The sequence below is a fragment of the Oryzias latipes genome, chromosome 11 (genome assembly GCF_053564925.1).
Source record: "Oryzias latipes strain Hd-rR chromosome 11, Olatipes_Hd-rR_3.1".
NCBI lineage: Eukaryota > Metazoa > Chordata > Actinopteri > Beloniformes > Adrianichthyidae > Oryzias > Oryzias latipes.
In genome coordinates, this window is record NC_136247.1 from 14,053,091 (window position 1) to 14,065,042 (window position 11,952).

At 39.4% G+C, this 11,952-nt stretch overlaps 1 protein-coding gene across 2 annotated transcripts in view; it reads right to left on the reverse strand.

Annotated features, from left to right (window-relative positions):
* Positions 1–9,354, reverse strand: part of LOC101174115 (chloride channel protein 1) — a 31,210-nt gene extending 21,856 nt beyond the window's left edge. Inside the window, exons 1-5 of one of the 2 annotated variants that reach the window (XR_013658868.1) lie at positions 9,132–9,354; positions 1,484–1,754; positions 1,270–1,401; positions 1,070–1,198; positions 25–158 (exon numbers count right to left, since the gene is read on the reverse strand). Coding sequence is in view for 1 of the 2 variants with exons in the window: in XM_011480979.4 (XP_011479281.3) it covers positions 25–158; positions 1,070–1,198; positions 1,270–1,401; positions 1,484–1,754; positions 9,132–9,302 (837 nt within the window). In the remaining variant the exon portion in view is untranslated. The remainder of the gene's footprint in view (positions 1–24; positions 159–1,069; positions 1,199–1,269; positions 1,402–1,483; positions 1,755–9,131) is intronic. The other variant, XM_011480979.4, reaches the window with a different exon arrangement.
* Between the last annotated feature and the right edge of the window lie 2,598 nt (positions 9,355–11,952).

An 11,952-nucleotide genomic window follows, 5' to 3' on the forward strand; every position in this document is an offset into this window, starting at 1 on the left:
GTAATAAAGAAGAACACTTATCACCTCCTTTCCGACTGGCATGCCGCTGCCCAGAGCGGCAGTCAGACCGATGACTTTAGCAATAAAGGCCTTGAGGGTCAGATATTCCTTAAGTACCACCCCTCTCAGGATGGTCTTCAGCTCTGGAATACCAGAACCTTCACCAGAGGGTGAGGCAGAAACGAAAAATTAAAATAGAGCACTTCAATCAACTTACATTTGCCACTAATTATGTCAGTGGTTGTCTTATAACACGCTCTTTCATAGACTTTAATGTTTGGCTTTCTGCAGTGTTTGAGTGAATTGATTTGTAAATGTTATAAAAATACAACAAGTACATGACGGATTTGGTCAAACTTAGGGAACATAATAAAGAATATTAAATAGTAATTTTTACTTTGTAAGTCCGAGCATTATTGCCAATTGGCTGGTTGGGGAATCAAATCCCAAACCCAACACTTTCAATAAAAGCATATCCATCATTTTTAAATGTGAATGCTTCGGAATTTCCATGAAGTCAAATTTTATGCAAAACAATCTAGATAATCTATTAAATATTTGGACAATTTTTCTGTGCAATACTGAGACAAAAGAGATCCTGTGTTCCACTACAACTAAACTTCATTAAAGAACATCAGAGCTATTGTCAAACAAGGTGGTGATAGTGTGATGGTGTTGGTTTATGGAGCTGAATCCTGTTCTACTAGTAAAAAATTCTAAAAAAGAAAAATGGCCTCAGGTCATGTAATCTCATCAAAGCAGTCATGACAGAAAAATGAACATTTACGAAAAAAGTGCAGCACTTCCTATTGGCCTGGTGATGAATGATGTGTCAACCAGCTCAGACTTTTGTACATTCAAATAAATTATATATATTATCCATCTTGGTGGGATGAAGGAGCAAAAGTGGTGAAGTATGAAACCAAATGAAGCAAAGCAATGATAAGGAGCAATTGATCTCCTTTAGGTGTCATCACATCAAACCCACAGGATGCTAAATAAGGAAACAAGAGAAGTTTGCTTGATTGATGGCATGTCTGGATAGAGACAAAAAGTAGCTGGTACTGACCTATAGCTTGAGGAGAAACCAGGTGACAAAAAAGGGAGGCGAACAGAACAAATATCAAAGGATAAGCGACCCAGGCCAGGTACTGCAGGGGGATGTTCCCCCTCAGCTCTCCATGGATCCATTTATACGCTGAAGAAAATTAACATGAGAAAATAAAGTCAAGAAACAGAGACATTCTATGATCAAATGAATAGTTTTACCTTGTAGACTCTTCGCACTGGCGTAGTCCATCGTCCAGCTGACCAGCGCCATTGTGATCCCAAGCAGAACCAGGAAAATCCAGTCCTCCCCCAGCCTTGTGACAAGGAACCGTTGCACCCGGGCTATGCAGTCTGTCCAAACCAAACAGCAGAGCCAATCACAGAAAAGGGAGTGAGACAGCATCACCTCACTGCCTTCCTCAGCAGCTCTCACCTCTGCATTTGGAGTAGGAGCGCTTCTTCTTCAGGGAAAAGATGAAGTCTTCTTCAGGCGGTTGCTCATCGATGTTGTCGTTGTCCATGTTGGCATTATGTTTAGCCCGCTGCCTGCTGTGATAGCCATGCTGATGTCCGTGGCTGTGATGGGCGTGGCGTGTCTTCCTGTGGTCGTGTCTGCCGTGTTTCTTGATCTGTCTCTCAGTCAGCAGCCTCGTGGCCTCCCGTCTCCCCGATGCCCCGTGGTGCTCCTGGTACTCCCCATAGAGCTGTGAGCCAATGAGCAAATGGATCAATGACAGTCACAGTTCAAAGAGTACGTACATGCACAAAGATGTACATGACCATCAACAGAACCTCTGTTATGGATCAATGAGGTTCCATGACCCCAAATGTTTAATTCTAATGAAATGTGGATCTTAGTGATCTTTCTTTGTGCCAATTTTTCTGTTTCTCCTCAGGAAATCAAAAGCATATTTTGAATTTGCATTGATAATTATGCTCATTGGGGGGGGGTTCAAATTACTTGGCACAAAATATGCAATAATATAATCCCGGGAAAAAATGTAAGTTCTAAAAATTGCATTACATGTTCTCTTAACAGAAAAAAAAATAAATAAAAGCTTTTATGTAAATCGTGTCAACGCCCCCAGGCTCTCAAAACCATTTGCTCGTGGCTCATGCCCCTTCTTGGCATTGAAACCGCGGTGTGGACAAAAGCACTTCAGGAAGCAGCTTCTGATTTAGCAGGTTCGTGGACCGGCAGGTTGAAGGATTAATGGTTTGAGCCAGTGTCCCACACACAAACACACACAGATGCTTCAGTCAGGATGCTGTGCTCGTGTGCAGAGATGCCAGTCGTTGCAGAGTGAAACATGAGCAGCAGAAAAGCACTGTGAGCTGCAACTGCCCACCTCCAGACCGAGAAACAATGAAAGCCGCAGCTGCTTTGACTCGGCAGGAAGTCAGTCGACACAAACAACACATTGCTTATACGGCTATGAGAGATTAATCATTGAGCTTGTATTTGTTTACTTCTGTCAGCTGTCTTATGTTTAAAGCTAAGCTTATGTTTTTATTTTTGTTGGATTTTATTTGCTTTTTGTGATGCAGCTTAACATATTCTGAGGCTTCAGAATAGATATTAGATTTAAAAAAATGAGTTAAAGATATTCAAAAAACACAGAAATGAAAAACATGTCAACCGTCGAAGTTGGTACTAACACTGAAGGTCGGAACCACAAGCTGGAGGGGCTCACAATAAGGAAGAAGGTTAGAAAAACATTGTCATGTCAGATCATGACCATGACCAAAAAGGCATGAATCCATTCTGCATTGCATCAGTGGTTCAGGTTGCTGATGGTGGGGTGATGGTCTGCTGATTGTTTAGCTACAGAGCATGTCCATCCTTCCAGAACCACAGAACATCCAATGGCGGCTACCAGCAGGAGGATGCACAATAAAACAAAGAGTTGATTAAACACCAACTGCATCCACTGTCACCACCTATCAGTCCACTTGAGGGATGTGATGGAACCAATTACTTTACTCAGCTCATTTCCACAAGCCCTGCTCTACACTAGTTTACCAAGCGAACAAAATATTTCACAAAATATTCCACCAAATGCAGTCAATTCAGTCGTCATTTATTCACGGTTTTGGCGCAAAACATTTTAAACATTTGACGTGGCTGCCAGCAGGCAACACATACGTTTATGAAGGCATCTGATTGGTCAGTTTAAGATTCTAACAACTTGCAATACAGACAAAAAAAACATTAAAAATGAATTTAGCAAGAAATGGGCCAAAACAAAGGTACCAGAACAAGAATGGTTACTCTGACAACTGTAATGTGCGAGTAGTGCCTGTTTATTTCTTAATGGATGTCTGTGGGATTTTGGCTTCTAGAAGTAAGCGGGTATTTCTTTTTTGGAACGTGAGGGGGGAGGAGTCAATGGGGGGGGGGGGGGGGGGGTCACCCTGTCCAGTTCTCATATACAGTCAATGAGAGAAACCATTTCAGATAAAGACATTTACTTTGTCTTGGAATGAATGAAGACTGACTTGCTTGTGAAACAAGCCTCGTAGTGGTTTATTAAAGAACTGACCAGGTTTATACTAATTTCGGTTTGGGGGTGCTTTAATCTGTAATATAAGGAATTTCTAAGCATTGATGCACCACAAAGACAGTGTTTAAGAATCCGCCATTACGCCTTTGAAAACAGTACTTACAGGCTTATAAACTCAGCAGTAGAGCTCAGCCATTTTATGTATTATGATCACATTCTGGAGCTTTTTTCCAAAAAAAAAAACAAAAAAAGGCAATAGAGCACTTGGTTTGTTTTTAAATTAAAATATTTTGATTAGGTGATTGGATTAGATTGAGTTTCATTGTGCTCTCTGGTTTTCTTAGTTTTATAATCTAAAATTCCATCACAGATTCATCCAAATGCAGCCTGCAGATCAAGCAATCTCCATGTGTCGCCCTGGCCCACCTTCTTCTTGTTTGTCTCTTGGACTGGTGAAACTCTAATGTGTGCTACTCTCTTGAACCCGTCCACTCTTGCCCTTCATTGCAGTTTACTCCTGATCCTTTCTTCCTCTCACACTCTGCGTACGGCTGAAACTCTACTCGACTCTAAACTTAGCAGCCGTGTGATCCAATATTCCTCATCAGACTTCCCTCACCATCAGGATACCTTTCAGAGCTTCCTCGTGTTTCTCAGTTCCTCCATGTCTCGCCTTCTTTTGCACAATATTTTTGTCGCAGTTTGGTCTCTCAATAACTTTTCTCAGGCAGACAAAATCATAGAAGCTTCATTAAGCTACAAAATATCTCAGTTTTTTAACATAAAATGTCCCAAACAATGTTATTGTGTCAGTTAGTTAATGGTTTATCTAAAATCTTTGGAGACAACATTTAAAATCAGAAAAAAATGATATTTTTTTAAAAACTCCTTTTCATTATCCTTATAGATTGACCAAACTATGGAAAGTTAGTTTAGTCCTTTAGTGTTTTAAAACAACGACACATTTTACCTTCCATATTCAAAGTGAACTTATCAACTATTCCAAGAGAAAAATAGATGGATATGTTTCCAAAAATGTAAATGATTTGCTCTGTTTCAGGTTGGATTTCAGATAAACACAAAAGCACATTTTTGTTGAAGATTAGGGAAAAGAAATAGAAAATATTTGTATTGTATGACTTAATCAAATAAATTAATTATTCACTGAAAGGTTACATTTTAAAGCACAAGGAGAAGTTTAAATGCTGATATAATTTTATTGCGTTACCAAGAACAGTATCCTCAAAATTACATCGTCTCCTTGCTTTGCTTTATTTGGGCCTTGGCCACCCAAAGTCTATAAGTTTGTCTTTGCCTTTAACCAACAATAGAAAACAGTACATTGGATCTTTTCTGTGCCAGTCAGAGATTCATCACAGGAGCTGCTCTTTATTTTTGCATTTATAAGGACCGCACAGGTTGCCATATTTGGTTTGCAAAACCCTAAAACAAATGTTTATTGATATACCTGCATTAATTTGTGTGTTTCTTTTTTGTGTATGTGAGTGTGTAAGGAATGTCAGGTGGTTTTGTGATTCGAAATATATGAAAAAGTTTGCTCGGTCCAATGAGCCCAACATTGCAGAAAGCCTGAGACCTCAAACAAAGTTTCAGTTAAATAGAAGAGTGTTTTCTGTGTTGAGTAATAAACTACTGCATACAAAATTACTTTTTTTTGACCAAGTATTTCATTTTATCTCACAGCTGCCATGATGACAATACGCCCTTAGCAACCATAAAGTATTTTGCACGTCTGGGACTCATGAATATGTTTTCCAATTTTGTGCTTTTACTCTAAACTAAATTTTCATTTCCCATTGCAACTATAAATTGGATTTGGCTTTTATATGTTGTTGTGTTGTAAGTTTGAGTTGTTTTTCATTGCGTAACATTTTGACTCAAGATAACATTGCCAAAATCATGCGAGGAACATGTTTTTCTTGTTGCTGTTTTTGTGTGAGACTGTTGAGGCGACAACATGAAAGCAACAGGTTTAGTAAAGAAGCATTTTGATTCAAACTGGAATCTCCATGATGACAAAGAGTCTATAGCAACCAGTCAGCTGTAAATGTTTTAAATTATTGATCAAAAATGAATTTGTGTCTTTACCAGTGTTACAAAATACTGATTTAATTTTGATTTACAAAATTTGACAGGACTAAATTTATTATTCAGAATGTTTTTTTTATCAAAAAATGATTATTCAAAAAAATGATTAGAAATAGTGTTTTGGACTGAACAAAAAAAGCAACCTTGGCACAGGAAATTAAGATATTACATTTTTTTTCATTTTCTTAACCGTTTTATCCCTTTCGGGGTCACGGGGCTGCCGGAGCCTATCCCGGCCACTTGTGGGCGAAGGCAGGGGGGACACCCTGAACAAGTCGCCAGTTTGTTGCAGGGTAGAATGTCCTCACTCACACACCCATTCACTCCCGCACTCACACCTATGGTCAATTTAAAGTTGCCAATTAACCTATGAAGCATTTTTTTGGATGGTGGGAGGAAGCCGGAGACCCCGGAGAGAACCCACACATGCATGGGGAGTACATGCAAACTCCACACAGAAAGGTCCCCCACTGATGTTCTGTTTTTCACGTCCCCCAGCTGGGACTTGAACCGGGGGCCTTCTTGCTATGAGGCAGGGGCGCTAACCACTGCGCCACCGTGCAGCCCAGATATTACATTTTAAAAGCAAAAAAAGTTTTTGTTTGCATAATTGATTTGATAAATGGTCTATGATTTTTCTGGGATCAAAGTAGTTACATTTTGTCTCACTTAAGCCTCTATTTTTACATAAAAGTGCATTTTTTTCCATTTGAAATTATATATGTTCTTACAATTCAGCAAGGTCATACTTTGATTCAAGGTGGCAGCCTTTGAGACTGTAAAATCCATGGCAACCATTTGTTATCAATGTCAAGGTCTAATGATTATGTAAAGTAGTAAAATTGTCAATTTCCCGCAGCTGCCATGATTTACTCTTTTTTAATCCTCACAATAAAAAAATTAACGTATGGTTGTATCTTAAACAGGCTTTTTGGCCTTTGTGCTGATCAACATGAAGAAGAATGTTTACATTTTATGGACCTTTTATCAAATGATTGGCCAAAAGAGCCCACCTTTGTTTTACCTTTTTTTATCACGTTTGCGTTCCAGGAACATTTCAATGAATGAAGGACCTTCAGATCTTCACGTGCCGCTTTACTGTATAACATGTGTACGAATGAATGTCTGTGCTCGTCACTGGAGGGTGTCATTTGATGTATGCACACAAAGGTCTTTTAAAATAGAGAAGGATTTAGCTTCATGCATTCCCCGGATGGCTGCTAAGTCTTTGTGGTAGGGAGCAGTTGGAGGGGCGATCACCATAATTACATAAAAGGTGAATAAAGGGGAGCAGACCTCTGTTTATATCCCGCTATCGTGCCACGCAGCGTAAACAGAGGTGTTACCACGGCCTCCAAAAAGCACACACGGAGGTGACTTGACACTCTGTGCCGTCCACAACTCTGCAGTCTTCCTGAACATCGGCCTTCACACTCCAGCATATTAATGCCATAGTGCCCATACAACTTTAAAAGAAGAAACATCCAAGGATTTTCAAGAGATACACGCTAACTTTGTTTTTTTAGACAATTTGCAGCAGAAAGTGCAAAAAGAACATGTTTTAATCTTTAAAAGGCATTAAAATGACAACTGCTTTTAAGAGGACACTTTAAACTTGATTAAACGTTTATAAAACAGGTACAAACAAATGGAAAATCTGAAATGATCATTAAATTCTATAAACTGGGAGATGGCACAACATTGACAGTTTTGATATTGACAGTGCTGATGAGAACTAAAGCATCAAAATTCATTTTTATTTGCTTCTTACTTAGCTTCAGGAGCATAAAAGGAGTTTCACTCCAGAAAAAAACAGCTAAAAGAAGCCAGGAAATGTATAAATCAAAGTTTAGTGTAATAATGAATGACAGCCCAGTGATAGGTTTTCACATGAATCGATCAATTAAAGGGTTTCTCATCTTTAATGTAAGATAGAAGGACATAAAGAAGGTGAAAGTAACAAGAAAAGAAGTGAAAGTGAAAAAGACATGTTTGTAAAATGAACATGAAACTAACAGCTAAATTGAGAAATAGAAGAGTTTAACTGATAAAAAAGAGTGAAAAAACATGTATAATGAAAGAAATGCACTGTTTTCAATTTTGTTTAAATGTACTTTTAAAAATATTAAGAAAACCATTGTTGTTTCAAATTTTAAATGTTTTCTAATTCCAGCTCTGTAGACACAAAATATATATTTTTTGCTTCAGTTACATCTGAGTTTGGTTCAATTTCTGTTAATGAGATGTTTCATCGTCATTTCCAGTGATTTCCAATGTATTAGGAAAACTTTCAGGTTATATTAATTTTAAAAGCTGGATCACAAAACGGAATGAAGGTGTTTGAGGGTGTCACCCTGAAAACATGAGCACTCCTGATCCGTTTTTACTGGAGTCACCTGGGTGAGTTCCCAAACATTGAGTAAATGGTGTTAGAATGTGTAAAAAAAGGCATTCAAGCTGCTGCCTTCATTGTTTTAAAACATAAACTTCCATTTTACATTTTTAACTAAAACGGATCTAGAGTATCTATGATATCTGTCCTGCTATATGCTAGATAAGGTTTTTACACATTTAAAAAAGAAAGGAACTTGAGGCTTCCTAAATGTTTGATATTTAAGACACTTGTAGACGCTTTGTTGTGGCTGACAAAACAAACCCAGATTGAAACAATTTAATAGAATTCTGATGTCTGTCATCACCTCCATCTTTGTTTTAGCATACTTTTTCTGATGTTCACCCTCATAGCTGTGAGGCTGATTTGGTGAAGTGATAAAAGACACAAAGCTGAGCGTGTCAGACAAAAACAGAGCAAAACACAAACAGATGACCCTCAGGAGTTCATTCAAAATAGTTTGTGCACCCATGAAGCAGAAGCTCCAGATGTGGAGGCCTTCTCATATAACTTTGTCTTCACATACATCACCGGTGAGGACAGAATCTGCTGCAGGAGCACGATCAGGTTTCTCTTCTAAAGAACGCACACAGAACACACAAATGCGAGCACAGAGAGCTACGAAACTGTGTAAACAAGTCTCTACATTTTGGCGGCAAAAAAATGTGAAGATCTCATGAAAAGAGTTAGAAGAGGCTTCCAAAAAGGTGTTTAGAGTAAGAGTAAGAAAGGGTGAGACGCTCTCAAAAAGTGTCACATGCACAAGTGTGTGCAAATTGTGCATGTGCATGTCAAGTTCAGGAGTTAAGAAAATCTCAGCACCTGTTGCCGGACTGTGTGTATGACCCTGATGTTACATATTAGGTAAAAGGTGACCACAAACCTGACGCAGACACGGTTCTTTAAGACACTTTTCGAAGTGTGACAGTGGCGGTTTCCAACACAGGTGGGTGAAAAGTTAGGCAAAACCACAACAGACACATAGGCATTGACGAAAATGTGTCAGACGAGGCCTGGCATGCAGCCTTTGGGGTAGTAAACATAGAGAAAGGCGAAGAAACAAGAGGAACACTAACCAGGGTCTGCTTGTATCTCAGAGCCTTCCTGTCCGATGCATCTGCGGCCATTGACACACCGTCACTGACCCAAAAATAAACACTGCCGCTCACCGGGTGTCTCAGGATTACCAGGAGCGCTCTCTTACACGCACACACGCATACACAGAACCAACACACACGCTCTTGCATTCTGACATTCTGTTTAAACTAGCTCAGTTACAGTAACCCCAGCTTGCTGCAGTGACATATAGCAGTCAGGTACAGGAGAATAACAGGGAACACGCAGCTAGACGAAGAACACTAAATATGAAGGGTGTAACCATTTATTTTAATGATTCGATTCATATCATAATTTGTGGCTGACGGTACGATTCATCGTACAATATTGGTTCATTTGGAACAATCTGACACGATCTGATTCACTGACCTAAAATCCATACAGGACATGTTTTTCCAAAGCTTCAACCAGTGTGACTCAGAGATAAATACCTGGTACTGAACAGGCGCAGGTGGAGTTTTCCAGATTCTTTGAATTGCTTGTAAAATAATGAAGTATAAATTAAATGTGTACAAATAAGTAAAAAAGAATTGATGGCAAATCCACTCACATTTTTAGTTTCATCAAGTTCAGCCAATTGTTTTTTTCCACATGAAAATAATACAAACGGATATTATTAGAACATTCTACCAAAGTGTATGGTCACGTCTGCAACATTTAGTGTTTCCACAAATTGGACTGATGACGGCTTGATCGTTTTTTTGCTGCCATCACATGTGTGTTGTCCACTGTTTTTACGCTATAGCAAAATAAACCTCAATTCAAATGGTGTTTTCCAAGATCCATATCAATTTGTTTTATTGAAACAATTTTTTTATGGTAAAGGTTTTTTCAATTTGGAATGTAACTTGATTAATCGACTAATAGTTACACACCTACTAAATACAGAACAGAAAATAAAAAAAACCACATATACCAATGTATATCTGAGGTTTTTCAGAAAATGGTTGTTTGTTGTCTAGGGGGCCTAGAGGAGCATAACATAAAAGTCAAGTTTTTGCCCTGACTTAAATTAATAACAAAACACCAAAAGATTGTCTCCACAAAATAACACATTTCTTTACAAATTAATAAATACCAGACAATAATAACTTAAAGGTGAAGCAAAAAGGCTTCAGGGTGAACCAAGGCCAAAATAACAAACAAAACCCCACCTAACTGAAATCTTTCCTGTGAATGAAAGAAAATGGAAATCAATGACAAAACACTACAAACAGGAGAAAATATGTGTGAAAGCAAATGGCAGTTCATCCCCAAGCTTCACTTCACAAAACCACAAAAACTACAAAGGACAACACAAACTACAAAACAGGTGGAGACGAGCACCAAACTGCAGTGGAGACAGGTTGCAGGATTGCTCCCCTCTCGCAGGCTGAAGGTCCACACGGGGCTTTTGAGGCTGCCTCCATCAGCTTGGGTCCAATGGAAGCCAAACCCTTTCCAGCACCACACCTGAAAGTAATCAGAAACAGATACACACACCCACACACCCACAAAGAACCACAAATACAACACACACACAACACAGAATAAAAAGAAAGAACTCAACTAAATACAGTCACAGTCGTAACAGGGTAAACATTAATAAACTGTGTGGTATTTTCATTCTTGGTCCATCCATCCATCCATCCATTTTCTGTACCGCTTTGTCCCTTTCGGGGTCACGGGGCTGCCGGAGCCTATCCCGGCTACTTGGGCATAGGCAGGAGATGCCCTTGACAGGTCGCCAGTCTGTCGCAGGGTAGAACGTCCACAATCACACACCCATGCACTCTCACACTCACACCTATGGACAATTTAGAGTTGCCAATTCACCTATGAAGCATGTTTTTGGACAGTGGGAGGAAGCCGGATTCTTGGTCCACTAAAGCTAAATGAAGAGCAGTCAGAGACATGTTGGAGAAACATGTTAATACTGTTGAGAATCCCAGCCTCATTAGAGAATGTGACTGTAGACCAGGTTTGATGGAACACCCCAAATTTCTGCAGTTTCAAAGCTTGTAGTGTCCACAGCTGGATGTACTCGAGGAGAGTTTAGTGTGGTATTTCCGGAAAGTTCAAATGTTTTTGAGCCAAATTTTCACTGTGATCATCCTTAATTTGGACAAAAGGTCTTTTTAAACAGCACTTTAGTGGACATCAGCCTGACTTCTCCTTTAACTCTATTGTCATATCTGACAAAAGAACCGGCTTTGTCACAAGAGTCTGAATGCAGCAAAGACAATGCTGAAGGAGTGCAGGGCGGTGCAGGTAATAATGGTGAAAGGGGAAAAGTGCTGGGGAGGGCGTGGCACAGGGGAGCAGAAACAGCAGGTCTGAAGTCACAGTCTGCTCTGAAAGTGTCTCTTTGTTGATTTGACTGTGTTTTGGACCAACAGAGTGAACATAAAAAACTGGAGAGTGAACTTGAAGCCACCTTCCAGAACTACATTCAGGGAGTTCGTAAAGTTGGGAAACAGAGGACACAAAGTTTGAGAACTCAACCTTTACACATAACAGGTCAGGTAGGATGTAAATACCACATTTAAGAGTAATACTCTGTCGCCTATTGCCTCTGGCGTCACACACAAAATAGGATATGACAAAGTATAAGTTAGTCAAGTCGGAAAATGACCTCCAAAGCTTCCCTGCACACCTTTATTTTATTAGAACATGGAACAATCACACCCTTCAGCAGGATATAAACATCAGTTTCAACATGCAGGCCTGTGTGTGCATTTTGCAGAAGTTGTTGTTCTTTGTGCTGGTTTGTGTTGATCTGAGTTACTGTAGGGCAGAAAA